Source organism: Falco punctatus, assembly GCF_963210335.1.
Source record: "Falco punctatus genome assembly, chromosome: 3".
NCBI lineage: Eukaryota > Metazoa > Chordata > Aves > Falconiformes > Falconidae > Falco > Falco punctatus.
Genome location: NC_137582.1, coordinates 27,823,719 through 27,849,909, shown reverse-complemented (window position 1 = coordinate 27,849,909; position 26,191 = coordinate 27,823,719). Strand labels below are relative to the sequence as shown.

The 26,191-nt window shown below is 41.5% G+C and overlaps 1 protein-coding gene across 1 annotated transcript; it reads right to left on the bottom strand.

Moving 5' to 3' along the window:
• Positions 1–120: 120 nt before the first annotated feature.
• Positions 121–26,191, bottom strand: AZIN1 (antizyme inhibitor 1). Its single transcript, XM_080378025.1, has 12 exons — positions 25,871–26,191; positions 19,854–19,991; positions 13,128–13,325; positions 10,891–11,064; positions 10,432–10,604; positions 6,750–6,884; positions 4,758–4,839; positions 3,665–3,739; positions 2,406–2,571; positions 1,717–1,835; positions 1,328–1,542; positions 121–726 (listed from the first exon to the last, which is right to left on the bottom strand). Exons 3-12 carry the CDS (start codon positions 13,227–13,229, stop codon positions 615–617), a joined length of 1,353 nt encoding a protein of 450 aa, XP_080234151.1. The 5' UTR covers positions 13,230–13,325; positions 19,854–19,991; positions 25,871–26,191; the 3' UTR covers positions 121–614.

Genomic DNA, 26,191 nt, shown 5'->3' with positions numbered 1-26,191 from the left:
TTTTATAGCTACCTCTTCTGCCTAGCCCCTCCCAAAGTTAGCCTGAAAAACAGTAAAATCTACACAAAGTTTTATTGCAATCATACAAGGGATACATCAAGGGTCAAATACAACAAATACTATGATGCAATTTTACATTTATTAAACTACAGTTCAAAGCACAAATTTACACATTCTAAATACACTAAACATCTAATGAAGTCACACTGGTCTCCCACTGACATTTGATATATCTGGGCGAAAGACAATAACTTTACAAGACTTTTCTAACAGGAATCCTTAGTATAAAAACTGTGTACTTGTATGTAAACTGTTGAAGAACCCAAGTGATGGGTTTCCATCTCCACTAAGTCATCCATTTTGTTGCATATTTAAACGCTCAGGGGTTGAATGAACTTGATTTTAAATTTGGACACCATTATCTAACCCTCCCACCCCCCGGTGAATTGTAGCTGTAGCTTGTTTTGCCTGGTCCCCATTAGCTATTACTATTTTTTCAAGTTTTGAAGAGATTGAATTGAATTCAAGATTGTTCCATTTCTTCCACACTGGAATGTTGACCAGACAAACTACAGACTTGCAACTGCAGGTCTAAATGAAGCGTTAATGCCTGTTTAAGCTGCAGTGGAAAAGCGGTCTTCTGGGCTCAGCTGAATGCAAGAAGGCACAAAGAAGAAGTTCTTCATCAATGTGTCTGAAGCAATTCCAGCATCTTGCATCTCATCCCTGCGGCACAGAAGGATGAGAGTTGTAAGAAGGTGCTTTTATGTACCAGTTCACATCAGAAACCAGCCTGGAATACAGCATTTGAAGCCTACTGCTCCTGGACAGGCCAGCCCCAGCCTCAGCGGAGGGGAGGATGATCAGCTATGCAAGCACTTGGCAGACACAGAAAGGCCGTGACTCTGCTGGCAGAACTGCAGGGCCCTGGCTACCTCGCTATTGGAACAGGCTACCCAGCTCTCAGCACCACAACAGCACTGCCACCATTGTAGTGAGCTGCAGTTACTCCTATTAGGAAAGCTCAAAGGTTGATGGTCAAACAGCAAAAGGCCTTGCAACTACCGCTGAACTCTGTCAACGCGAGGTATTTTGCTTTCCTTTGTCAGCCTTAAAACATAGTAGGCATTTTATCACAGCTCTCACTTTAGTCTTAGCAAAGTCAGACAACAGTAACAAAAACAAACCCACAAACTTAAAAGGCACATTCTTGCCCTCAGTTGCATCTTCCTGTATTTGCCATCAAATGCAATTTCTATTTGGCTGTAAGTGTATGCTCTTGAGGGAAGCGAAAACAATCTTGCCGCTATCAAGAGAATTTTCTTACCAGTCACTGAAAGACATCATGTAGTAAATCAGTGGCCTCTGATAGTCGTTAAAGGTAGACTGTTCACCTAAGGTACCAGAACCCATATTATCAAAGATCAGCCAATCTCCAACGCTCAACTCGGGAAGAAGACAGTTTTCCACAATTTGATCAAGCTCATCACAGGATGGACCCCAAAGGCTGCTTGCGAACAGAGGCTCATCTTCCTTGTATTTCTATATGGAAATGATCCAGGTAATTCAGGCTTCAGTTTATTGAATAAGAAAATTTTCAAATATACATAAGGGTAATTTTATAGATAATATATTATAGATATATGAAGTGTTAAATATATATAAAAAATATAAGGATAATTAAGGACTATCTCTGAAGATTATAGAAGTACTCACCTTGTGAACCTCTGGGATAGTATTCAGTTTCTCAGACAATTTAGTTGCAAAAGAACCATAAACACCATCGTTTATGTAATATGTAAATACTGGTTCGTCATTATTCCTGGTTTGCTCCACTGGAATAAAAATTAAAAAAAAGTTGTCTGGCATGCATCTTTTTTTGGTCATAAGTAGTCCTTTTGCAACCTAACTAGTCAACTGCGTTCTCCTGACAAGGGTGTTCCACATATACCAGAACTGGAGAATTACGCGCAGAGTAATACATATGAGACCAGATTACAAATTCAGTTGTAACATTAAGTGTGAGGCTTAGCAAAATTAATACTTCCAGTACTAATCACTGTTAAGAATATAAATCCAATTTCTACTTCAACAGAAAAGCAGCTCGCTCTGTGTGTTTTTCTATGTTCTTCTAATACAGAACCATCCAAAACACCTTCCATAAAGTACCCTATATAGGTTTCACCATTGAGAAGTCAAACCTAGTAAGGAAACAAGAAGTGCCACATAAATGTAACAAAAAAGGGAGGTACACAGGTAACATCTGGTCAGAACCCAAACGGTGGATTACAATGCTAGCATAACAGAATGCATTAAATATATGTGAGACAAACTAGCTCATCGTGATTAAGGGAGCAGTTATCAGTACAGATTCATAACATGTAAAAGATAAATACGACTCCTACCTCCAGAAGGAAGTAGTTTATCATACTCAACAGTCTTCTTCGCAATGATGTTAACTGCTAGTGTAAATGCAGATGAAACATAGTAACATCCAGGCTCTGCAATCACATTAACACCAGATTCCTTAGGGAAGTAGACATCCAGCAATGGCCTGATGACATGATTAACCTACAAAGTTGAAGCCAGAGGCAAGACCAATGAAACTCAGCTTATGTATGTATCAGATACACACACACACACACACTTTCAGTCAGCAACAGTTCTAGTAAGCACACCAAAAGCTACTGTTCATCTATTGTCTGACAAGTGCTCTTACCAAATGTCCAAAATTCACAAAAGTGTTTAAGAAAATAGGTCATTCTGCTAAGCACTGAAGACCGAGTACCATGAGTCCAAGCACGACACAGTCCCTCCTCCCAAAGTTCAAGTTGTGGTACCACTCAAGACTGCACAAGTAGTTTCAAACTTACACAACAGATAACAAAGCTAGGTATGAATCCAGAAGAACAAGGAAAGGACCTTTTTGTGATCAGTTCCAAATACTGTTGTATTAGAAACAGAATGAATTATTCAATACTGATGCTCAAATCTTAAGCCAGATACTTAAGATTAACAAGTATTTTGAAGTAGCAGCAGAACAGTTAGAACTAAAGAAAAGCCCTGATTGCTGTTAGTTACTTTTCACTGAATCACTTTCAATGTCCTACATTCAAGGAGTTTGTCTTTATGACAACATAACAGTGTAAACAGGTTATTCTGTTTTATGTGCCACTGCATACTAAAGAGCCCATTTAGGCCAAAACAAAGGCTTGCCAAAGCAAAGATAAAAGCAAGACTTTTAGTCTTCAGTTCTAAAACAAAGTACTGGAAACTTTCATACAGTAGCAACATGGCTTATGATCAAAAGTATGCTAAGCAATCCTGGCCCAAACCATGCAACAGAATAACCAGTTGGACAACAGCAGCCAACTGCCAAAAACATTGAACTAGTGCTGTTGAAGTGGATTAGGATAGTAATTTAATCTGTGATGTCCCGAAGTCAGTATTCACCCAATATGAGCAGTATTAAAGAAAAATAATTATCACCTCAAGGACTGATTACAGTACCCATGATACAGAAAACAAACCCAACTCTTTGGATGTTATGAATTAGCCTAACATGAAATTTAGAATAGGTTTCAGCTATTCGTATTAGTTGCAGTTTGAAGGTTACACTTCAACTTAAGTCATAATTAGTTTCAACTTCCCATGTATTGCATACCTCTTCCAGCTGAAGTTCTGAACCTGTGAAGCCCCCACCAATATCCAACATGTTCATCTTAAAGCCAAATTCTTCCTAAAATGCACAGGCAGAATGTAAGTACACAGACAAGTGTAACTAAAAGCATCTTTTGTTCCTCCTTACTGCGGTTCTTTTCTATGTACTTCATACTTTTGAGCATATTTAGCAGCAGACATCTAGTGAGGGAGTAACAGCATTGTAAAAGTTAGTATAGCTCCATTAAACCTAGCAGTAATAGCATTGTGATGTCAACAGAGGCTGGTTACACAATTCTTAAGTAGAAGTCCCACAGCAACATCAACTCCTATCTCGTGGGATACATTACATTCAGTGGTTCCTGAACAGGGCAGTGCATTCTCTCAAAACGAAGTTTTAGGAATTCACAGATATATATAATGCAAGTCTTTCAGATAGTGCTTATGTGACAAGACTGCTACAATGAATTTGCACAATGATCAGTGAGAATTTCAGTTCTGTTGTCCTCCAGGCGGTACCAGTGACAGTCAGTGCTCTAACTGCAGTAATCGGAGTAAAAAGCCCCACAGTCTTTATTTAGTTTGTGAGCTTCTCGTTTACAGGAAGACAGATGTTTAGAGAAAGGAATTTTGCAATTATGAGAGATACACATAGAACGTGAGATTCACAACAGTCATCTGAGGCATCCAACAAATCCATTCCTCTTCATCCAAATTTGGATATCCCCCACCACAACAGGACACTGTCATTTCTTACAATGCTTAGTTAATCACAGAGATCACATACATCAAATTAGTGGTTGCGTCACAATAAATGCCAGCATACAAATGCTTAGTATTTTAAGATGAAAAAGTGTCAACTGTGTATTTGCAGGACTGAGCAGGGGGACAGTATTCACCAACCTTTGTCCACAATTAGTATTACAAAGTTTGTTTTACCTCTACCACACATCTCACAATGGAGTGTTTAGACCCTTACTGGAAGTTCCATTTCCTGCCATGCTATGTTTTGGAAATTATCTTACTGGCTTGTTACATAATTAGAATAGAATGGATTCTCTACTGTAGCAACTGCATGTGTGTATACATCTACTTACAGCCATGTCAAACACACACCGAGCATCAGATATAGCATGAATGTACATTTGCAGTTCCTTGCAAGAGCCTGAAACATGAAATCTGAAAGAAATAAAAATACAGTTAATACGCTGGACTGTGTGGCTTTCAGACCAAGCTAACTGTTCCACCACCTAGAACAGCAATGGAAGCAATTCGTTCCCAAGTGGCTCAAGACAAGCTTGCATGATAATACAGTAACTACACAGAGAATAAGCTCGGTTGATGATTGCCTTCTATTCCACTGGTTTTTTACTTGAGGCTGTCTTGCTTTTAACACCAAGAATGTCCTACAATATTCTCATCTTTAAGAAATGACAGATTACTGAACCTTTCAGTCTTCACTATCGAAGTGGTTAAAATTTGTTCTTCAGTGGGTGCCAATGCTACACATTATATATACAGTACACCCTCCTGTATACTGTCTCCCCTCTCAACCTTCTTTGTATTGCCTTGCCCATATACCCTCTTCTCCTGGGCCATCCGGTTTTCTCCTCAAAACTAGGGCCATACTTTGCACACCATCTCCTCTCTCCAACGTTTGGGAGAGGATGAGGAGAGGTGTGTCCCACTGCTACCCTGTTCTGAGGCCTGTTCACCCCCAGGCCAGGTCTTAAGTTTCACAGCAAAGCCAAACAGGCTGGTGAGCAGGCCATCAGAAGCAGAGAAGTACTGATGCCTCCTACAAGGTCCTGAATCCCCTCTGGTTCCTCATCCAAAAGGTTTAAGTACTGCCATAATACTGGTAGTAACTGAGGTGCCAAAACAGGCACAAACATTCCCATGGACTTCCTAAAGACTAGTATGGTCTGTTGGTTCTGGACAGACCATACACACACCCACCTGAGCCATGATGCTCTCTACTCCAAATCTACTCTAAGGAATGCCATCTTGAGGCAAAAGTAGTTTTTTAAACTTACTTGCATGAATCCACATGTGGATTTTTTTAAATTCTTTTTGGTTTTATAAAGAAAAAGCACAAAAGCTGTGTGATTTTTGTAAGTCAGTTTAGACATCATATAAAAGAGGTACATTTTCTCAGTAGTAGTAGTATCATATAAATTTTAAGTATGTTTGTCATTTATAATGATTATAGTACATTTATGCTTTAATTTGACACCAATTTCAAACAGATTTACATCAAAGCAATTGTGGTTTAAATCCCCACAATCTGGCTTCCATTTAAAATACTTTTTTACTGTCTTGGCACACCCTCTTACTTGTTTGGTTGCTTTCTTAAAACATTCATGAGTATGTGGTACATTAGTAGCTGAAGGTAGACAGAACAAAGACGTGTGCATGCATTTTTCCTCTATATAGTAAAAATCTTTGTTAAATTTCAAATTAAAATACCACAGCTCATTTGGAAGCTCTCAGAACACTGGGATTCATTCCTACCTCCTACAAGCAAAAAAAACTTACCCCAGTATTTTGTCTTGATGTGATCAAAGAGTGACATAGGACCCAACTCTTAGAAAATCCAACCCAATGTTCATCTTGCTCAAAGCTATTCCATGCTATACTAGCACTTATCTGTTACGCCATTTATTGCTGGACAAATACAAATGAAGTTACCATGGAAGTTCAAGAGTACAGTTAGAAAATAGAAGAGGCTTTTAAACTTTGCTTTCATGCTTACAGAAGCATTTCTGATACTCTATTTCAAATTGCTCTGTCTGTAATAGTTAATTTGTCTCAATAGTTTTTGCTTGTATATTAGCACTTTGCTTGCAAGCAAAAACTCACAATCCAGAAGTTGGTGTTTGGGTTTTGGTTTTTTTTTTTGGTTTTTTGTTGGTTTTTTTGTGGGGTTTGTTTGTTTTTGTGTTTGTTTTTTTTTTTTTGGTGTGTTTTTGTTTTTTAAAAAAACCTGTAAAATAGTACCAAAGGGGGAAAAAATCTTCTGTATTCTACATCTTGAATACATCATGCAGACATCTACTCAGCCAGCAGAGAACAATAAAGTTACTCACTTGACACCAACTATTTGGACTCCCAACTCCTTAGCACATTCCATGAGATGCCTACAGTTCTTCATGGTGGTGCCAAACTTCATATTCATCTCCTCATCAGCAGTAATGTCTTCTGTGGCAATGTGCAGTAAGAGCCTAAGAGAAGGGGAAGATGATTGGGGCAGTTGGTTTACATCATCAGCACATGTGAAGCCTGAAGACTGTCAGAAGTGTGTTGATTATGTTGTCAGTACTCCTGCTCCATCGATGGATGAGTCAAGTGAACCTAATAAAAACAATCCTGTACAGAGAAAAAACTAGCAATTAGGGGCTAAAACATGGAGCCAACAAGGACAAGGGATTTCGAAATGCAGCAACTAAGACTCTTTTGTAGCAGCAAGAGTCTGCTGAGTGCTGTAATGAAAGAGAATGTTACCTTCTAATAAAGTATACTTCCTCATAAATCCATTAAGACTGTAATATGCTTTTCCCACCTCTGTTCTCCTTTCTAGCTAAAAGGAGAGCATGGAGATTCCCCTTCAGTCAGTCATGTACCAGACTTCGTTCAACTCAGCATCTGGAGAACACCAGGCTGACACATTAAAAGCACACCCTGGCCACATCCCTCCACCTCCCCTCCTGGCTAAGCATGGGGACTGGTGATGGAGTAGGGTGTCAGCCCGCTCCCTGTCCCTTCCAGGACACCTGTGGGGCAGGGAGGCAATGAGTACCATCTCTTACAGTCTTACGCAGTGAGACGGCTTCCTCCCTCTGATCAAAGCCTCATTCTGGACAGGTCTGGCAAACTGCCGTGCCAGTGTTGACAGTTTTTTACATTAAAGTAACACTTGAGTGGCAAAGATATGTTCACATCAAAAAACCTCGCTCCTTCCCCACACCACAATAAGATTTAATTAATTAGCCATGTGGCAAACTAAAGAGAAATTGTGTCATGACATACAGGCAGCCTGCACAAAGCACGTTACAGTTAACCAAGATAGAGAGTTTAAATAAGTGGAATGAAGTAGTTCTTCTTTAAGACAAGCAATAAGCAAAACTTAGCCTAGCCACTACAAAAATACATGCTGGCCTAACAGCTACTTTAAGTTCTAAAAGCCCTTTCCAGATGTCTCATGATTCTTTTTTTTTTTTAAATGTATTTTGTAAAGAAAAAAATTCTGAAATTCTCACTCAGGTTGCCTAGCAATCCATGTTAATTTCAATTTACACCACTCCACCTTGAGAAACTGACTAGCCTCTCATTTCCTGCTTCTCCACTAGCTCTGTTCAAGAAATCTGTAGCCAAACAGTATTTTGTAAAGTATTTGGAAAGAGTGCTAGATAAAACAAAAAAATTTTCAAAACTTAAACTCTTTAAAATGTAAAGAAGTTTCAAATCCATAGTACTGTGGTTTGTAACCTCACATTAAGGTTAGACAAAAGCATGTCTTAAAGACATCCAACGTTAAATTTTATTAATTGTTATAGCAGCATTTTAAGTGAGTCAAGGTATTTTTCTAGTGCAAGCCACTGAAAAAGCATCATCCTGATTTCTAGAAATCTAGTAGGACTCTTCTTCCTATGTTTCAGCCAGTTAGAGCACAGCTAGATGATTATGTATTTGGGTTTGGGGTTTTTATTATTTTATTATTTTTAAGGAAGCACTGATACTTATGACCATGCCTCTCTGCTGGAGCTCCTAGGACACCAGCAACCTTAGCAGTTAAAACTTTGCCTGGAAAAATCCAAAGGTATAAAGAAAAAGACTATGTGCTCCTTTCTAACATTTCTCTTCTTTATTAAAAAAAACAAAAAACCTGCAATCATTCAAGTTAGTAAGATTTCCAAAGGCAGAAACATAGTAATAGGTGGAGGTCTTTAATATGAGTTTAGTGCAGAAAGTTGTAAGAATTTTCAGAAAATGAAGAGAATTACAGCTTTTCTAGCAGGATTTCCTCAGGCAAAGCGTAGTTAGCTTCATCTACAAATAGAAACCTAGCTGTAACAACCACACACAAGAACAAGGCAATATAAAGGGTCTGACTTTTTGAATCTATGTCAAGGAAGAGAAAGAAGAAACTAAAGGCTGTCACTCCAGCAAAATTTTAATGATCTGAATTTTAATAAAATTCTTTTTAAAAGAATTTTAATAAAACAAGCAAACAAATCTCTACCCGGTAGGAGAGCTAGGGATCAGGTTGCTAAGAAAATTTAGACAGCAAATTGCAGTTTTCGTAGAAACTAAGTTTCTTGTCCTTGGTAAACAGGAACTTTTTCAAATATTATGCTATGGCATCCTTGAAAATAAGTAGAGTTTATGTTGTTTTTCTCTAGCTCATGAAAACTCCTTTATTCTGTCTCCCCACTTCATAATTTCTCTGGCCCAAGAAAAACCTGCATCCTAACTTCTCTTGCTGTGGATATTACCATAGACAACACCTTCTAGAAGAGACTGTTAGACTCAAGGAAAGAAATAAACAGAAAAACTAACAGAACAGTAAAAATACCAGTGATAACTGGTAAAACACTAACTACGGAAGAGACAGCTTTAGCACTGCTAAGGCTTTCAAATGCATGGAGTATGTCAAGGCCAGAATGTTAACACACAAAATTATCTGTCATACATAGCATCCTTTGCATAGGAAGTACTCTCCAGTATGAAATGCACTGATAGGCTTCCGTGAGGATAAAGTGTAATCACTAGCAACAGCAATTGTAACCTTCAAGGCAGTCTTAAAAAGAAAAAAAGAATAACTAGGTGGGATGAGCAGAGTGTCTTTAGATACTGAACTTGGTAGAAACTCCCTAATTCTACAGTTACGGCCACAGAAGACATGACAGTTTAATAAGGACTGTGTAGAACCAAGGCCTTTGTAAAGGATGTCAGGAATTCCGTTTCTTAGTGCGCTCTGATGACATCTGAGGGAAGCTATGCTTCTTTAATCACTGGAAAGCACTGTGACATTCACATAGGCTCTTCACTCCAAAATTTCTTACAGGTATGGCCCATAGCCAAAATATTAACGAGGCACACAATGCTTCATGACATGAATGCGTATCAGTCCAAGAGAGACCACAATACATTGGCAGCAATAAAATTCTCCTATTTAACAACCAGAACATCAGTTTTGACCACTTCTCTACAGAAAGCATCTGGGCCACTACCAAAGTGACTAATAGAACTGGAGTCAAATTTCTCACCATTTTAATAGGGGGGAAATACCTGTAGGTGTATTTAATAGACTTACATCTAGGGTTTGGGCGTGTTCTGTAACCCAACACACATGCTCATTTGCCAATAGTCTCAGCCCTGACTTCAGCTGGAGCCACTAATATCCAGACAGAGCACCCTGAAAGAAAACACTGAAGCCACAATAGAGCAGGAGGAAGATGTACTTGCAGATGATGAAGTGCCAGACTTCCGAACTTTAATCACTGAAACTTTTACATGAAGATTGCCCTATGAAACTTATGCAAGATTTCTCCCAAAACAAGGGCCTTACTATCATAGTAAGAAACCAAGACCCAGTAGGGGAAAAAGTTGAAAGAAAATCTACCTTTGAATCAGACAACAGGAAGAGAAAAATAGATACAAGTGAGTTGTATTAAAGAGGCCATGGGTCTTGCTCGCAACTCGTTCCAGCATACAGGCAAAATTAAGTTTCCCCCGCATAAAAAGCAAAACCGTAATTCTGACACTTACTTAGCATTTGGATGATTACGTGCAATTTTCTTCAGCTCAATATCATTGTCACAAGTCATGATGTTTATCCCAGCTTTTGCTGCATACTTTATCTGAGATGCTTGCTTGCAAGGATTTGTATATATAATGTTTTCAGGAGAAATGCCCAGATCTTGTACCAATGCCATTTCAGACTGAAAGAGAGGAGCATATCAGAGTTCGACACAGCCCAGTGCACTATATTCACTGAATTTTTTACATGTGCTCTAGTACTGTACTAAATAGTCAAATACACTAAAAAGAAAATTATCCACTGCTTCTAGGGTAGAAATACAGATTTTTCAACAGCTACTTACACAGCAGTTCACAATTTAAATTGTATTATTTATAACCATGACACCTAATACCAAAAAGCTGATTTTAAAACAGAAGACATAGGGAAGAAAATAAAGTACACTGATACAAAGAGAAAAATCTTACTTTACTGGAACATGCGAATCCAACACCAAGGGTTCCCAAAATTTCGAGTACACCTGGAGTAGCATTGCATCTTACAGGATAAAATGGTTTTATTGGTGCCATCACGTTCTGCCATTGTATGTTATTCTTTACAAGCTTTCCAAGATCACCAACATAAAATGCTCTTTTTCCAGTCTAAAAAAAAAAAAGCAAGAATAGGCAAATAAAATTTCTGAAGTTGTATGTTGCTGTCAAAACATAAAACAACCCATGATACAAAGTCTTCAAGAATTACGTACTTTTTTTTCACCCTGCTACTAACTTTTAGGTTTGGCCTTGAACAATGCTTTTGTTTTTACTTTCACCTAGCAATCTGAACTAGTTTAAAAAAAAATATCACAGGGAATACCTACCACTTCAGAGATATTATGAATGCTATTTAGACAATACTCTGAGATTCCTGAACAAAAGATACTACTAAAATGCCAAACGCTGATTTTATCTAAAAATACAGATTAGGTTACAATCTCTTCCCACTCTGTGTTTTCAGACATCTGCAACTTTTTGGAGGAAGAAAATCCACTGGGATGAGAGCTTCCACAGTCTCAACAATTTGTAACTTATTATACATGGAATAAAATCTAATGTACTACCATTATTTAATGTCTATCTAATAGCTCATGTTACAGAACATTTGTTGATAGTATTTTAATTCAGGCAGTCAAATTTGAGACTGTTCTCCACATCTTGTGAAGCACAAATTTCAAACAATTTTAAGAACCAAACTCAGTGTGTTAAGGTTACAGAGTCAACTACATCCTCTAAGAAAATGCACAGACACTTTTCTGGAAACCGTTACAGCCTCCCTTATGCATCTGTTACTATAGCCTTTCTCAATATCAAGTCATGATGTGGATGCAGTGGATCGAAATCCGAACAGATCATTCTGTATTTGTTTATAATGTGCGCTCGGTAAATTCCTGTAAATGAATGGCCTACTGTTTACCAATTAAAGATCATCACAAAATATATGATCTATCTGAATTAAGACTGTACATCAAATGTTAACTCTAGCGCTTGACTTTTGCAGATATGAAACTATGTTGTGGCTTATTGTATACAATGTCTTTATTTCTTTTTAAAAAACACAAATAGAAATTCCATCGGGTGGAAGCATACTGACCCCCTGTACGGGTCACCAGCAGGAATGGGATCTGGAGCTTTAGATCCATGGCACAGGCCTCTACCCCTTGAGCTAAAGGAGTAAATGAAAGCAGCAGGAGGCAGCTATCCTCTGTGAGCCAGCCAGTGGTTGGAGACATGACATGTTGCCAGTAGTTTACCTATTTATTTGCTAGACAGAAAAAGAATATTAGGAATCAGGATTTGGGAATCCTACACCTGAGTTCAGAAGGCCATGGGATTTAGCTATTTGCTGTACTATAGTTGAGCACTTGCATTTGAACATCAGTTCTGATAAACCAAGGAAAAGTCAACAACTCATAGGTATGGTATATTATAGATACAGGATTCACTTAATGAAACTTCATTCCTTTTTTTAAAGCTCGCTCTTTCTACAGCCTTGTCTATAAAACAACGGCTACAACATCTTCCTGCCTCTTAAGGAGTGAGTGAAGCCTTATTCAATAAAACTACTATTGCATGTACAAAAGTATTTGTTTCTTTCCAGTAGATTGCTAAACTTTAACGGCTTTTAGACCAGTTTATTTTCTTGAAAGAAAAAAGGTAGCACAGCTGACAATACGCTCGTACCCACATTTCCAACAGGGAGAAGGGTAACGGGACGATACATAATCATACAACCATGATGGGCCACAAATTTTAAACATGGCTTTAAACTGGCTCAGCATACAGGTTTGTCTAAAATTCAGCACATTTTTAGGGAAAGAGCAGAAAAAGAAAATGTTTCTAACTCAGCGATATCCACTTGCCCAATTTCAGGTTTCTTGTCTAAACCCCGTTTATAGTAAAATCTTGATACAAGATGAGAACCTGTATTTAATTACACTAGCAAGACTACTTTTCTGCTAGCCACACTCAGGGAGGTAACAACTGTTGCCCAAATTTCCCCAACAGAATTCAGCCAGAGGCAAAACAACATCAAAGAAGAATTAGAAAACTACTTTATAAGGTGAGTTTTAGCTGACTGTTCCTCGCTTGCTGTCAGCTCAGTGCTAAATACCTTGACCTAGTTTGAAGACTTAAGAGAACTAAACCAGAAGATTTGGAAAACTTACATGAGTGTGTTCATAAATACAGTTGTCGATAACATCTGCAAGAGTTGCTCCTTCATCCAATAGACCAATGGAGTAATTTGCATCCTCAAGAAATCCTTTCATCTCAGCCGTATTCCACAAAGCCGACAGTCATAAACCAAGAAACACAAGGGATGGGCTTCCAAGCCTTATATCCGGGTCCTTAAATTATGCAACAAACTGTACAAAGAAAACACAAATCAATAGGAAGAGAGGCACAATGCATACTATGACACTGTTTAAAAACTGGAAAGAACTTTCTAAATACGATGTACTACAAACAGTAACACACACACACTCTCCACAAAAATCAAAGACACTTTTACTCTGTTCACCCTCCATTTGCCAGGGATAAGGATAGAGCAATTCTACTGAAGCCAAGAATAAAACAGAAGCTATGTACCTTACATCTGATACCAATTTAAAGATGAGTAAGAAACCACTGATGAAAAGCTGTTCTTGAGAAGAATCCCAGACCGTACGCACAGTGATCTGTGTTGAGCTTATGCAAACTATGAAGATACTGCAAGTGTAGCATACCTGTACAAACACCTCCTGTGTTCTTAAGTATAGTATTAGTATTCAAGTATGCATCTAGAAGACTGCCTGTGTAACAACATTTCTGAATTTGTTAAAAACCTATAGTGCATTGGAGAAATGTTAGCATTGATATTTGTCATATTCACATACTTGTTAACATTCCGGTTTTTGGTTAGATACCAATTTATAACCATCGCTTTCACACACTGTATTTACTAGGCATTTGTTTTGTTGTTCTGTTCATAAGATTACCTACAACACTTAAAACTCTTCACTTCAATAGTAGTTAATAGAAAGAAGCCACTAGCTAGAAGTAGTTTTCAGAGTAACAGTCAACCTCAGGAAGTGGAATTGGTATTAAAAGAAAAGTAACAGTTATAGCCTAGGTTTATTTGCATCTTTTTTATCCTCAGACTTTCACTGCAAAATAGATTTTGTTTATAAGCAGCGTTTTCCAAAAGACAACCTGAATCAATTAAATCCACAGACAAAACACTGTTAAATATAGTCTTAAACTATGGATTAAATAGTCTCAAGTAAAAATCAGTAGACAGCAGAAAAATGCCAACCAGTGTTTATATACTTTCAGCTGCCTTACTTGATGAATGCAACAATCTGCCATTTACATTCTATTAGAGCAGGAGGTCTTGTTTAGAGGTCTCCTTTATTAAGTTTATAGCTACTGACTGACCAGACTGGTTTTTGTCATTTCAACTGTCATCTTTGACTAACACAAGACTGATCAAAACCAGGCAGCTAACTAGATTCCTTCTTTACATGAACACCCAAGCCTTTTTTTTTTTTTTTTTTTTTTTTTTTATCTCAACAGAAGTTGCATAGTCTTTGGAAAATAAGAGTTGTTTTCTAAGGCCAGCTGTAAAAAGAGTTGTTTTCTAAGGCCAGCTGTAAAAAGAGTTGTTTTCTAAGGCCAGCTGTACTTGGCAATTAAAAGTGTTGTGAGAAACCAGAAACATTACAGCTGAAGGTAAAAACAAAAAGCTTCACTAAGACTCTAAAAGCCAAGATGATAATTTTGGCCTCAAATGGTCACAAGGCCATGGTATTAACATTGTTATCATATTTCTTCCACCACCTCTCTCCAGTAAAAAATCCACAACTTGCAACATAAGTTTAGTTAACATTGTTAATAATACTAACAAAGTTACTTTGCTCAAGCTGATACTAAGACAACTAAGCAGCAGTTGCTCTTGCTTGTCATTGCAGCAATAATGGGAAAAGAGCCAGAAGAGTTTCGTATGCTTTCTCTGTAACTCAAGTATGCCACCTATGTTTCTTAAGAGAAGTATTTACTCCCAGGTGAATTTATGTGGCAGCAAGAATTTTCAGCTATATTCAGAAGCTTAATAATAAAAACATGAATGCTAGGTAAGAATATGCTTGTCTCACACATACAGTGAGTCATATGCTTATTTACGTGAATCCTTAAGATCTAAAACAATCATGAAGGAACAAGATAATTATCACATCGATGTAAGGATTTAAGTAAATTACAATTATAAAACAATGACTAGGCGGTAGACACTATAATACCTAGGAAAACATATTCAGTCAGTGACACCTCCGTTTAAGTTTGTGAGTAACAACCTAAAATACCTTTAAAAAAACCCACCACCAAAAAAAAAAAGACAAGCTTGTGAACCAAGTTTGACTTCGAATCAGTGAAACAAACATGAACACCACAGTCACGTTTACAAAGCTACTGTCACCCTCTGAACAGGTACTTGAGCAGTATCCTTGATTTGCCAGCTGATGAGCACAAACTCCTCAACACATTCACCTTCATAAAATATCCAAGATTTCCAGGCACAGAGTACCAAAGAGGGTTGGGTTTGGGTTAAGTTTTTACCACTTAACTCCCCAAAAGCAACAACAAAAAGAACACTTATCTGGTGAGTCAGCTTCAATGAAGGTAATTTCCTAAATCAGTTGCCTTGTAGTTCATTCACCCAACATCACTTATGGTCAAGAGGCAGGGAGGAGAAGGAATGCAAGCTAGTACTGACTTAATAAAATAGCTTGCAACAAGCCATGACCAACCTAGTACAACCTCTCCTAGGCTGTTAAACAGTAATTGCTTTTTCCAAACATGTCCATGACATCTAGGCTTTTTCATTCAGCAAAATTCACCTAGTCAAAAAAGCTAGTGCTAGCCTACCGACTTCTGCCCTCAGTCACAGCCTATTATTCCTCTGCAGTCTCTCCTGCTCTTTTCAGTCTTGTTGAGAGCAAGACAGGAAGAATATTCTACAGAGAGAAAATTGATATTCCTACCAGCCCTGCTACAGCACCAGCACAAAACAGTGCATACTTAGGAAACATTTCTTTAAGGAATTAATACCTGCAGTAGGACTTGGGATTGTGCTATATAATCTTGCTCTGCCCAGCCTGGCTCTCCTCCTCAGGAAGGAGGAGGAATGATAAAATTCTTGAAAGATTAGATGAATACACGCAGAAGGAAACCGAGAGGATGGTTTAAGACTTTTTCTATGTCTGTAAGACAAGTCAGAAATCATTACAGTATAGAGTTCAGTCCTTGCTGACTTGCTGGAAGTCATGATTTGACAGACTTAATGTGGTAACACCACCCATTTTACCACCTGAAATGTTAGCCTGCACAATGCTCCAGGACACTTATTTTTGGGCAAACAAAAGCTGTCAAGTGGTATGAGACTTCTACATAGACATGCAATTGCTTTCTTTGAAGTAAGCTTTACATCCTCAGGCTCTTTAGGGCTTAACACAATGACGTCCCAGATGAAGAACTTTTATCTTAAAGTTTACGTATTTAAATACTGCAATTAGACATCTGGAATAGAAGAAGATGAAAATGCTCTTAAAAGTGACTAACTAAACACACACTTGTCATATGCAAGCAACCACAAACTCAATTGTGTAGTTCTGACAATATAAAGAAAAAAAAAAGCCAAAACACAAACCCCTTGAGGTTTGTTTTTTTCATTAAAAACTTCCTCTGCAAAGAGCAAAGTCTCTGCAAGCAGAACGGGCTCCCAATAATGCTCTCCAACTGTCTTCATAAGCAAAATAAATTTATGAGATTAACAATTATGCTGATGCAAAAATCATAAAGAGGTGAAATATATTCATCTCTCATGTCTTATAATACTGTGGGGTTTTTTTAGGGGTAACATCAAAGAAGTATAAATATTTTGTCACTAACATTGGGAATTAAGTACAGAATAGGTATACTGGAAAACTGGAAACAGGTCCCCCAATTTCAGTGCAGGAAATGTCTATTTCTACTGGGAGTATCTTTTAACAAGATATTCCAAGATGCCATTTCACTGACTTACATCGTTATCATTCAGTTAGCTGAATGCAGGCACTAAGCAACTGATGGGAAATGCTAAAGCAAGTCTTTCATTACAATGGCAGTGGACACTTTTCATTACCCGAGTTGCCTCTCAGTACAAATTCCACTCAGGGTCACAGCAGAGTACCTGTACAGCTTAGGTTAGTTGCATCCTACCATTCTCTCAGGAGTATTCCACACAGTTAAACAAGCAATAAAAACTCGAGCATCTCCACTGAAGCAAACAAGCAAAGGGGGTAGATACTAAAAATAATTTCCCATCTGACACCTACAGGAACCATGCTTTCAAGAACCTCCTTCTGTTTTCTTGAAATTTGAATAAATTATTCAAAGCCAATAAGCTAGCAAAGCTTACAAAAATGAGCACTCTTGTTAAGTGCATGTATTCTTCTGTGATACCATACCAGCACTTCTCTTTCACAACAGCGCAAGCAGTTACTTCCCTATCCTATCCTCTTGCTTAGCCAATGTTAGTATTTGGCCTCCCCATTGCTCCCCCAACCCTGCAAACTCCCAGCCCTCCTGTTCCCAGATTGCCATCCAGCCCCATGCAAAGTCAAGACAGCACCGAAGGCTAGCCCGTCCAAATAGCTACTGCTTCCACTTGGCATAGACAGGGATCGTTAATGGATCAGATTTCCATTGCTAATTCCCTCCATTTCCCATCAACCAGATGTGGCAATAAATAGAACAGATTTTAAAAGGAGCAAGACTTCAGGCCACAGTTGCCAGACTGCTCAAGAAGTCAGAGCTTCAAGAGCAAGACAGAACTAAACCCCAAGTTCTTCCTTGGCCAGTGTAATGCAAGGACAAAAGTGGGAGGGAAAGAATTACAAAAAGGAAGCAAGTTTAATGAGAAAGTACACCTTCAGACAAGATTTTTATTTGAGTTCCATTGGAACATAATATTAATAATTATATTTAAAAGCTCAATTGACCTTTTTCCTATTAAATTACTTCACAAGTTGAACAGAACTCAAACTACTAATTAGCTGGCTAACACATCTTAGCTGTGTTTGAGGCAATTACTTGTGCTTCAGAGCACCAAAACAGGTGCAGATTCTCACAGACTACTACTACCTACATCACCACTACATTCAATACTGAACTACTTATTTTTGCATACAGTATATTATTACTGAATACAGAATAGATCCAAGCCCAAAATAAACACACATATCATCTAAACATTCAGCTACAAATACAGTAAACCTGGAGGCATTTCCATTCTAGGACAAGCTATACCTTGCACTATTTGCCATGCAGAGAAAGAATAACCTCGATGGAAGTACCAGAACATCCTTCTCCTCAAAGAAAAAAATTTCAGTAAAAGCCAGAATTCCTTCAGAACAGTTTTAGACATTAAAACGCACTTATAGTACCTTCTCTAGGTACTTCCTTCTAATAATTCTTCTACCTTTCCTATCTTTTTACTACTGTACTTTAATCCTGTTCAAGTGCAACATGTCATGCAAGAGTTCTACCCAAATAAGACCAAGCCAAAAGTCAGAAACTGAACACGAGAACAGTTTTTTCAGAACTTTTGCTTATAGAAATCATGTGACACCTACAAAATAACAGTGGTATTCAGGGATTTTTTCATTTCATCCAAGTGAATACAACCCATTGTATTCACTTGAACAGACCAGTCATCTACATAGAACCAGATGTATGTGGTTAATTCAGTAAGTTTCAAACAAAACAAAGAACATAACCTCTGGAAATAAAGCCAGAAATCACGATAAACTAAGCTCACCCTGTGCCTCCCTTACTGCAGTATTTTCAAAGAACAGGGTCATCTACATCAATTGTCTTATTAAAAGACACATTAATACAACTGCCATTTGGACTCTTTGTGGTCTTTGAAGAGTACCTGGCTTAGTCAGATGCACTTAAGCATTCTCATTTTCAAGTTTTACATTAAAAAGTGTTATATAATTTATAGGTACTAAACCAAATAAAAAATGCCTTCAGCTAGACAGCAAAAAAGTAAGCTGGTTTTATGCAGTATTAACTCAGGTATTACAAATGCATTTAAGGCTATTGTTAAAGCCACATAAAGCTATTGGTTTATGTTAACAGAACATGATAACTACAGATATTCCAGAGTTTTCTGTGCTCCTTAAGATCCACTATGCATATTTATTTGTTTTCAGTTATCATGGGTCTTGTTTTTCTTTAATAGACATTTGCCTCTTAAAAATGCAAAGGCATTTATAATTGGTAAATGTTTTCCATCCAACACAGAATTCCACATTCTACTGTAGCTCACTCAACTACAACTATTTGTGGAAGTGGAGAGTAATTAGCAAATAATGGAGACAGGTATTTGTGAAGGCACACCCTTCATGATCAATGTTACTGTTTAGAATAGCAAATTTTAACTATTTCAGTATAAAAAACCCTAAGAGATCACACAGTACCCAGCAAATCATGATTTGATGTTAACAGTCATGCAGTGCCAGTTCATGACTTCAGAATTACGCTGAAACACTGAAGTTACAGCATTTTATTTTAGGATTTATGCAGCCAACAGCCCTAATTCAGAAAAGTAACTAATTACAAAGTTTACTCACACACGTTTAAGTCTCAGAAATTCATCAGATAACTACTGAGAAAAGTTTAAGGTAAGTAAAAAATTATAGCCCCTCCCTTGAACAAAAGCTCCATATAATATGCAAAACACTATTTTCAATATTGATAATCTACATGAAGACAGTTATCTTGCTTATCAAAAAGCCAGTACATGCTGGTTTTATTTTTGGAAGGACTTATCCTCCTACATAGATATGAAAAGAGAAGGAAAAGAGACTTACATGGACAAGTTAGGAGATGGAACCCTACTATCATCAGCTAGGTTCCCAAGGTGGCTCAGCGTTGAAGTCGAACTGTTCTCTATAAAGCACTTCTCCTAAGCCCTCTGGATAGTTGTAAACTTGATCAGAGATTTTGCCCTGTGGGAGAAAGCATACAAAAAAAGTTTCATAGCCAGAACAAAATAAAAGCTTTATCTTAAAGCACATAATAAATATCTTTTCAGTAATGCTTCTAAGGAGGTTTGTAACACCCCACCATGAAAGTTTATAATCACCTAACATGCCCAGTTTTCAAGAACGTATGCAAACTGAACCAGATCAAGTCAGATGTATGAAGAACTACTAAAACACATGAATTGGGTACATGAAACTGCTTGTTTGTACTTGTCTTTCACAGTCTGAACTGCAAGGTTTTCAACACTAAAGGCAAAAAGCTCTACATGATCCTGCTTTAGGGTAGTACGCCTTAATACTGGACTACCCTTGCAGAAGTGGGTAGTTTTAACCCCATAACCACTGTGATTCCCTCCCCGCGCCCCCCCCCCCCCCCCACTTTGTTTCAATTTCAGAATTCCCTTGCCATGTTCTTTCTTTGTCTGCTGTAAATGAAAACAACATGTGGGTGAAAAAGCTATGTGGGTGAAAAATAGTGCTTTATATAGTGAAACTGAACACCATACAGACAAATGCAGAGATGAGCAAGACAGTAAAAAGAAAGAAACTTATGGTTGCCTTCAGGAATGAGGAAACATTTCAGCTGGCCGTTAAAGGCTATCAAAATATGCTGCTTTGGTGTTCTGTGTAAAGTACAAGGCTAGCTTACTCAAATGAAGGTAAAAAAACATTCACACAAAACAGGACAGTGAACATAAAGCAGTCAAGTACACATTAACCAATCCCGCTGATAAGTTATTCCTTCTAAAAGGAACTGTCATTTTCATGGAATTAAATACAGTACAGAACTGGTGATGTGTAAACCCAACATACAACAGAACTTCTACAAGTTCACTGTGGTCTATGGCATGAAACATGGAATGTACCAACCTACTGTAAAAATAAATCTTTGCTACTCTCATTATTTAGATGAGACTACAAGTGCCAACTATAAAAACCTAGCTCCTGGGAACCACCTAACCTAAATGATAATCTTTTCAACCACATTACAGTTAAGCAAACTGCTAAAGTGTATTTTCCAACTTATTCTTGCTATTAGAAAACTAAACTTGTATACTCTGTAACTGAATTACAGAGCGAATGCAACTTGAGGGTAACTGTTCCACAGCAACTCCACAGAGCAATCTCTTCAGCGTTACCATATAAATTAGCATATAACATTAAAAATAAACCTCAGCACTTCAAAATTAATTGAGATATTAAGGAATTTTGTCAGCTAGAATTAATGTATATGCAGTATATTTAATCTTACCCCTCCCTTCCACTAAAGCAGTAAGTCAGTAGTAACATTTAGTTCTCAGAGTAGGCATACAACAGTTTTAAAAGCTGGCAACACTTTCCTTTTGTAAAATTAACTAGTAGCTCCACTATTTTCTAGTGCTGTTCTGATTATACTCAAGAACTAGTACAAATTTTCCACTGATTATGAATTCGGTTTACCTTCCCAGTAAAAAAAGTCATTAAAACCAGGGTGCTTCCAGGGAGACTGCATGCCATTTAACACAAACCTTAAAAAGACATGCTTCAGACAAGTATCACCTGCAGTACTATTCCAATAAATATCTTCACATGTCCCAAGAAGGAAGCATGCAGCGGAAGTTCCTGTGGAGCTGGAATGAAAACCGATCATTCTTTGCGGCAGCAGTCAACTATGAGCTGCACTGAGTTCCAATTGCCCTTCAGAATTTCTTCTAATTGAGAATTACTTATCTGAAGGATCTACACAGACATACAGAAAGTAGTCTGACCACCCTCTTTTGTGCAGGTTTGCCAATATTAAATATTCAGAGAGGAAAATGGTATGATTTGAGCTTTTCAAATCATAGTAATTTTGCTCTGCTTTAACCAGCACAAAGTTTTAATTTACTGGACTGTGGCAGAGCAGAGCTAACATTCTAAGCAGAAGTGTATTACATGTCCATAACCCATATGGACAAACCCAGTTTTAGAGAAGTGGCACACGGGCACATGTGATCGGCCACAATGAAGCATTCATCATTCAATGGTCTTAAAGTAGGTATAAAAGCATTCTGTGCTCAACAGCAAGCTTTGAGTTGTGGTAAGAATAACAAGGCAGCTTTGCCTTTTAATACTCAAGCGACACCTATATGCATGTATTTATATATATATACACTCTACTAGCAGGTGCCTCAAGTTTGACTGCAGCTCAACCAGCCATGCCGTACTTTGTACTTCAATAGTAACATACCCTCAAGGAACAAAATAACCCCACAGTCATCAACAGCGTGTGGCTTTGCCGGAACAACCCATCACCGCAGCAAGCCCTATGAGGGCCAGCAGGCCAGTCAGGGCTAGGCTTTTTCCACCTCGTGAGCCCCCTCAGCATGCCATGTCTGAGGCAGGCAGACCTACAAAACCAGGCACCAATTTTTTTTCTTTAAAAAAATATTAAAAAATTCACTGTGTCCATTTCTGAAAAGGGACCTTTTAGTGACCCGAGCTAAAATACCCATGAACCAAGCCCTAAAATTCTACATGAGGACGACCTTGCACATTTACACCAGCTGCCAGACTTGGAGGCATCAAAGTCACTCCGGTCCACAAAAAAACTCAGCTATTCTTCTGTTACAATAGGCCTTTTCCAGACCAGGGCCAGGGCGTTGTGGCAAGGCGGTCCCTGGGGGAGAGCAGGCCCTGAAGGAAGCGCAGGTCTGTGAGGAATTCTCCATCAACCACTCTTGCTCCTGCACTACATCAACAGTATTTTTGGTCTGAAGTTTGCCATTATACCCAAATTAGTCCATTACACAATTAAGCCTCCCTTTCAGGAAGGGATGGTCTTAATTCCCTCCCAGAGCACACTGTCTCTCCTTTAATTGGAGATGGAATAATTTCCAGACCATACAGCCCAGCATTGCTGCAAACACACACCTGCACCAGCCTTCCAGCACAGGGAGCAGGCAGAGGCACAAGCTGCTTGCCTGGGGGCAGGCTGCAGTGCTGAAAGGCGGTAGAAGCCTGCCTCTTGCCTACAGTAAAACTGTCCCCACAGCAGAAACATTCCCATTGCTGCTCCCCACCAAATGACATTCTCCCCTTCCCAAAGTCTTGCAAAGACCCCTCTTTTTCTGGGGTTTAACAACCCTCCTCCAAAGCTCAAGGCCCAACGGGAAGGATGGGGGGCAGCACGCTGGCTGGCTGTGGGGGACAGGCAGGGAAGGGAGCTCACCACAGCCTGAAGCACACGGGGAGGGGGCTGCCGTGTCGCAAGCATCAGCAGCATTGTTCACACGGTGACAGGAAGGAAAGAACTAGACTGGACCAGTCCAGACTGGAACAAGCCCCTCCCACCATCACCACTATTCACAACCCCCACCTCCACCCCAGCACTACTGCCTCCCGCATTTATCGAGGAAAGAATAGCGGGCAAGTGCAGTATCCTCAGAGCCAGAAATCCAGCAGCCCGGGTGAGGGCAGAAAAAGTGGGGCAGCACCCCACCCCCCCACTCCCCTGCAACACACTGTCACACAGGAGACCCAGCCACGCATCTGGCCGGGAGGGTCTGCAGGTCTAACTTTGCTTTATTGGACACCACACGGTGTTTTCATACAGAGTGGCTGTATTCAACTGGGACTACACAATCAAATCCTGCTCGGTCACCGGAGACTGCTGCAGAGGTACAGTGAAACGCAGCACTTCAGCCTCCTGGCACATATCAGCTGTGCAGCCTTTCGCACTGCAGGAGATTCACTCAAGAGAAGATTTAAGCTCACTTTCTTCCCCCTTCACCACAACTGGGGTCCCCCCGGCACAGACATGTATCCTCCTGGGCTCTAAACCAGCCTAGACTGCCGACTGGAAAAGACCTACAGTACTGCCTAGGTAATGAGCCATTAAAGGCATCCTCCTCGGCCACACATTTGCGCCACCCCGCTTGCACACACATGAGCCCCCCGCTCCCACGCTGTACTTCCAGCTCCCCTACAACCAGTACCAGGTACCTCTGCCGACCTCTCACCAACTGAAACCAGTACCAGGCATCTCTGCCAACCTCTCACCAAACAAGGAACGGCAGAACAGCGAGCACACACTCACTCAGGACACCCTGACATCCAGATGCACACATGCTCTTTATACACACACCCCCAGCTGGCAGCCGAGCAGTGGCCAGACCCTCTTCTCTGTACTTTCCAAAAGCCACCAGTACAGCAGTGGCTGACTGGACAAGTACCAGCAAAGGCTGCCAAGCCAAGGAGGTTGAAGCTCAGCCAAGACACTTCCAGAAGAACTGGTGGCACACCAAACCTGCTACTGCTACGCCAACGGTCTGACCAAGAGGAGGGGGAAAACAGTTGTCCTAGAGATGTCCGGCAAACAACGCCAGCAAAGCAAGGAGACTGCTAACAGGAGGGAAGGGCTTTACTCTTCACACACGGGAGGACTCCCCCTGGCCCCTCCGTATAGAGGCAATTTGCCCTGTCATCCCCGCACGCGTCCGGGAAAGTGTCACTTGTGCAACGCCCTTACAACTCGTGCAGTGCCCTGACAGCTCACCGGGCTGCTGCCCTGCTCCCTGGCGTACCCCCTGCCCCATCCACCATGCTGAGGGGGCCGGGGCGAAGCCCCGCGCAGGTGCAGCTCAGGTGAGGGGGAACAAGGAGCGTGACAGCGGGAGCCCGGGTGGATAGTCACGGTTACAGACGCACAACATGGCCTCTGAGAAGCAGGCGAGGAGACGTTGCGGCCATGCCACCAGCACTTCTCCAGCCTCTCTGCCCCCATCAGCCAGGCCGGTGCCCAGGCATGCCACGCAGCTGCTGCTCCCGGGCCTGAGGGAGCCTTCTGCGTGCGAGGGCACCCGAGGGCTGGGCTCCGCCGAGACCTGCATGGCAGTCGGTGCCACTGAGCCCGGGCAACCGCCACCGGGAGTCGGGGTGACAGGCCGGGCTCCGGGGCGGCCCCCGTCTCCTGGAGGGGTCCGGGCGAGGACACTCCTCGCCCCCTCGTCAGGATGGGGCGAAGTGCGAGCGGCAGCAACGCCCGGCAGAAGCAGGTCTCCCGCCGCGGGGCACTGCCCCGGCTGCAAAGGGGGAAGACACCACGCAGCCCCCCTCCGCTGGAATCCGCCATGTTAGGGCGGCCGCCGAGCCCCCGCTCCCGCTCCTCACGGAGCCGGCGGGCCCGCCGCCCTCCCGCGCCCGGCGGGGTTGGGTGAGAAGGGGGAACGGCGGCCCCGGCGCAGCCCTCGCCTCAGGCCCCGGCCTCCCCCTCCCGCCTCGCCGCCTCACACGCAGGGCTGTCCGCCATGTTAGCGTGGCGGCCGCTGACCCCCTCCGCCAGCCGCCACCGCCGCCCTCGGGCGCGGGGGCCCCGCTGCCCGCCCGCCGGCCCCCCGGGCGGCGGCCCCGCATTGCCCGGCGCCTCGCTGCGTGCCGGGGAAGAGGGGGAGCCTCGGCTCTGACTCATCCCGCCGCTCTCCATCTGCCGCCGCCGGTGGCAGCCGGTCTCGCCCCACGCCGCCGGGCGGAGAATGGGCAGCGGGAAGAACCGGCCCCATCCCCATCCCCCTCCGGCACCGCCACGGCGCTGCCTGCCGGGCGCCCCTCCGCCCTTCCCGGGTGCCACGGCCACCGCTCCCCTTCCCCTCCTCGCACTAGGGTGTGGGGGGAAACCAGGGCCTGTCCCTCCCCGAGCCCCAGGCCCCGGGAGGGGAGAGCGCCTTCCACTCCCCCGCCGCCGCCGGTGCCAAGGGACGCCCCGGCCCGCTCCGCGGCTCAAGGTGGGCGTCGCCGCCTCCCGCCCTCCCTCCCTCCCGCCACCTCCCCCGCGGGGAGAGCCCCGGCCCGGCGGGGAGACCGGGACCCCCGGCACCGGTACTCACGTGAGATAACGGCCCGAAAGATTTGGTAAATCGTCTTCTCTTTTTAGGCGGAATTTTTAAAGAGGGATGTGGGAACCTACAGCAGAAATACAGGCGGCGGCAGCGGCGCCTTCCAGGGCCATAGGCTGCGGGGGCGACCGGCGGGGGAAGCGCAGCGCTGCGCTGGGACGAGAGGGCACAGGCAGAGAGAGACAGAGCCGGACCGGGCCGGGGGCTCGGGGCTGCGGCAGCGGGGGACGGAGGCGGGAGCGCGGCCACCGGGTGGCGAGGCGAGCGGCGAGGCGAGAAGAAGGGGCCGGCGCCGGCAGCTCTCTTATAGGG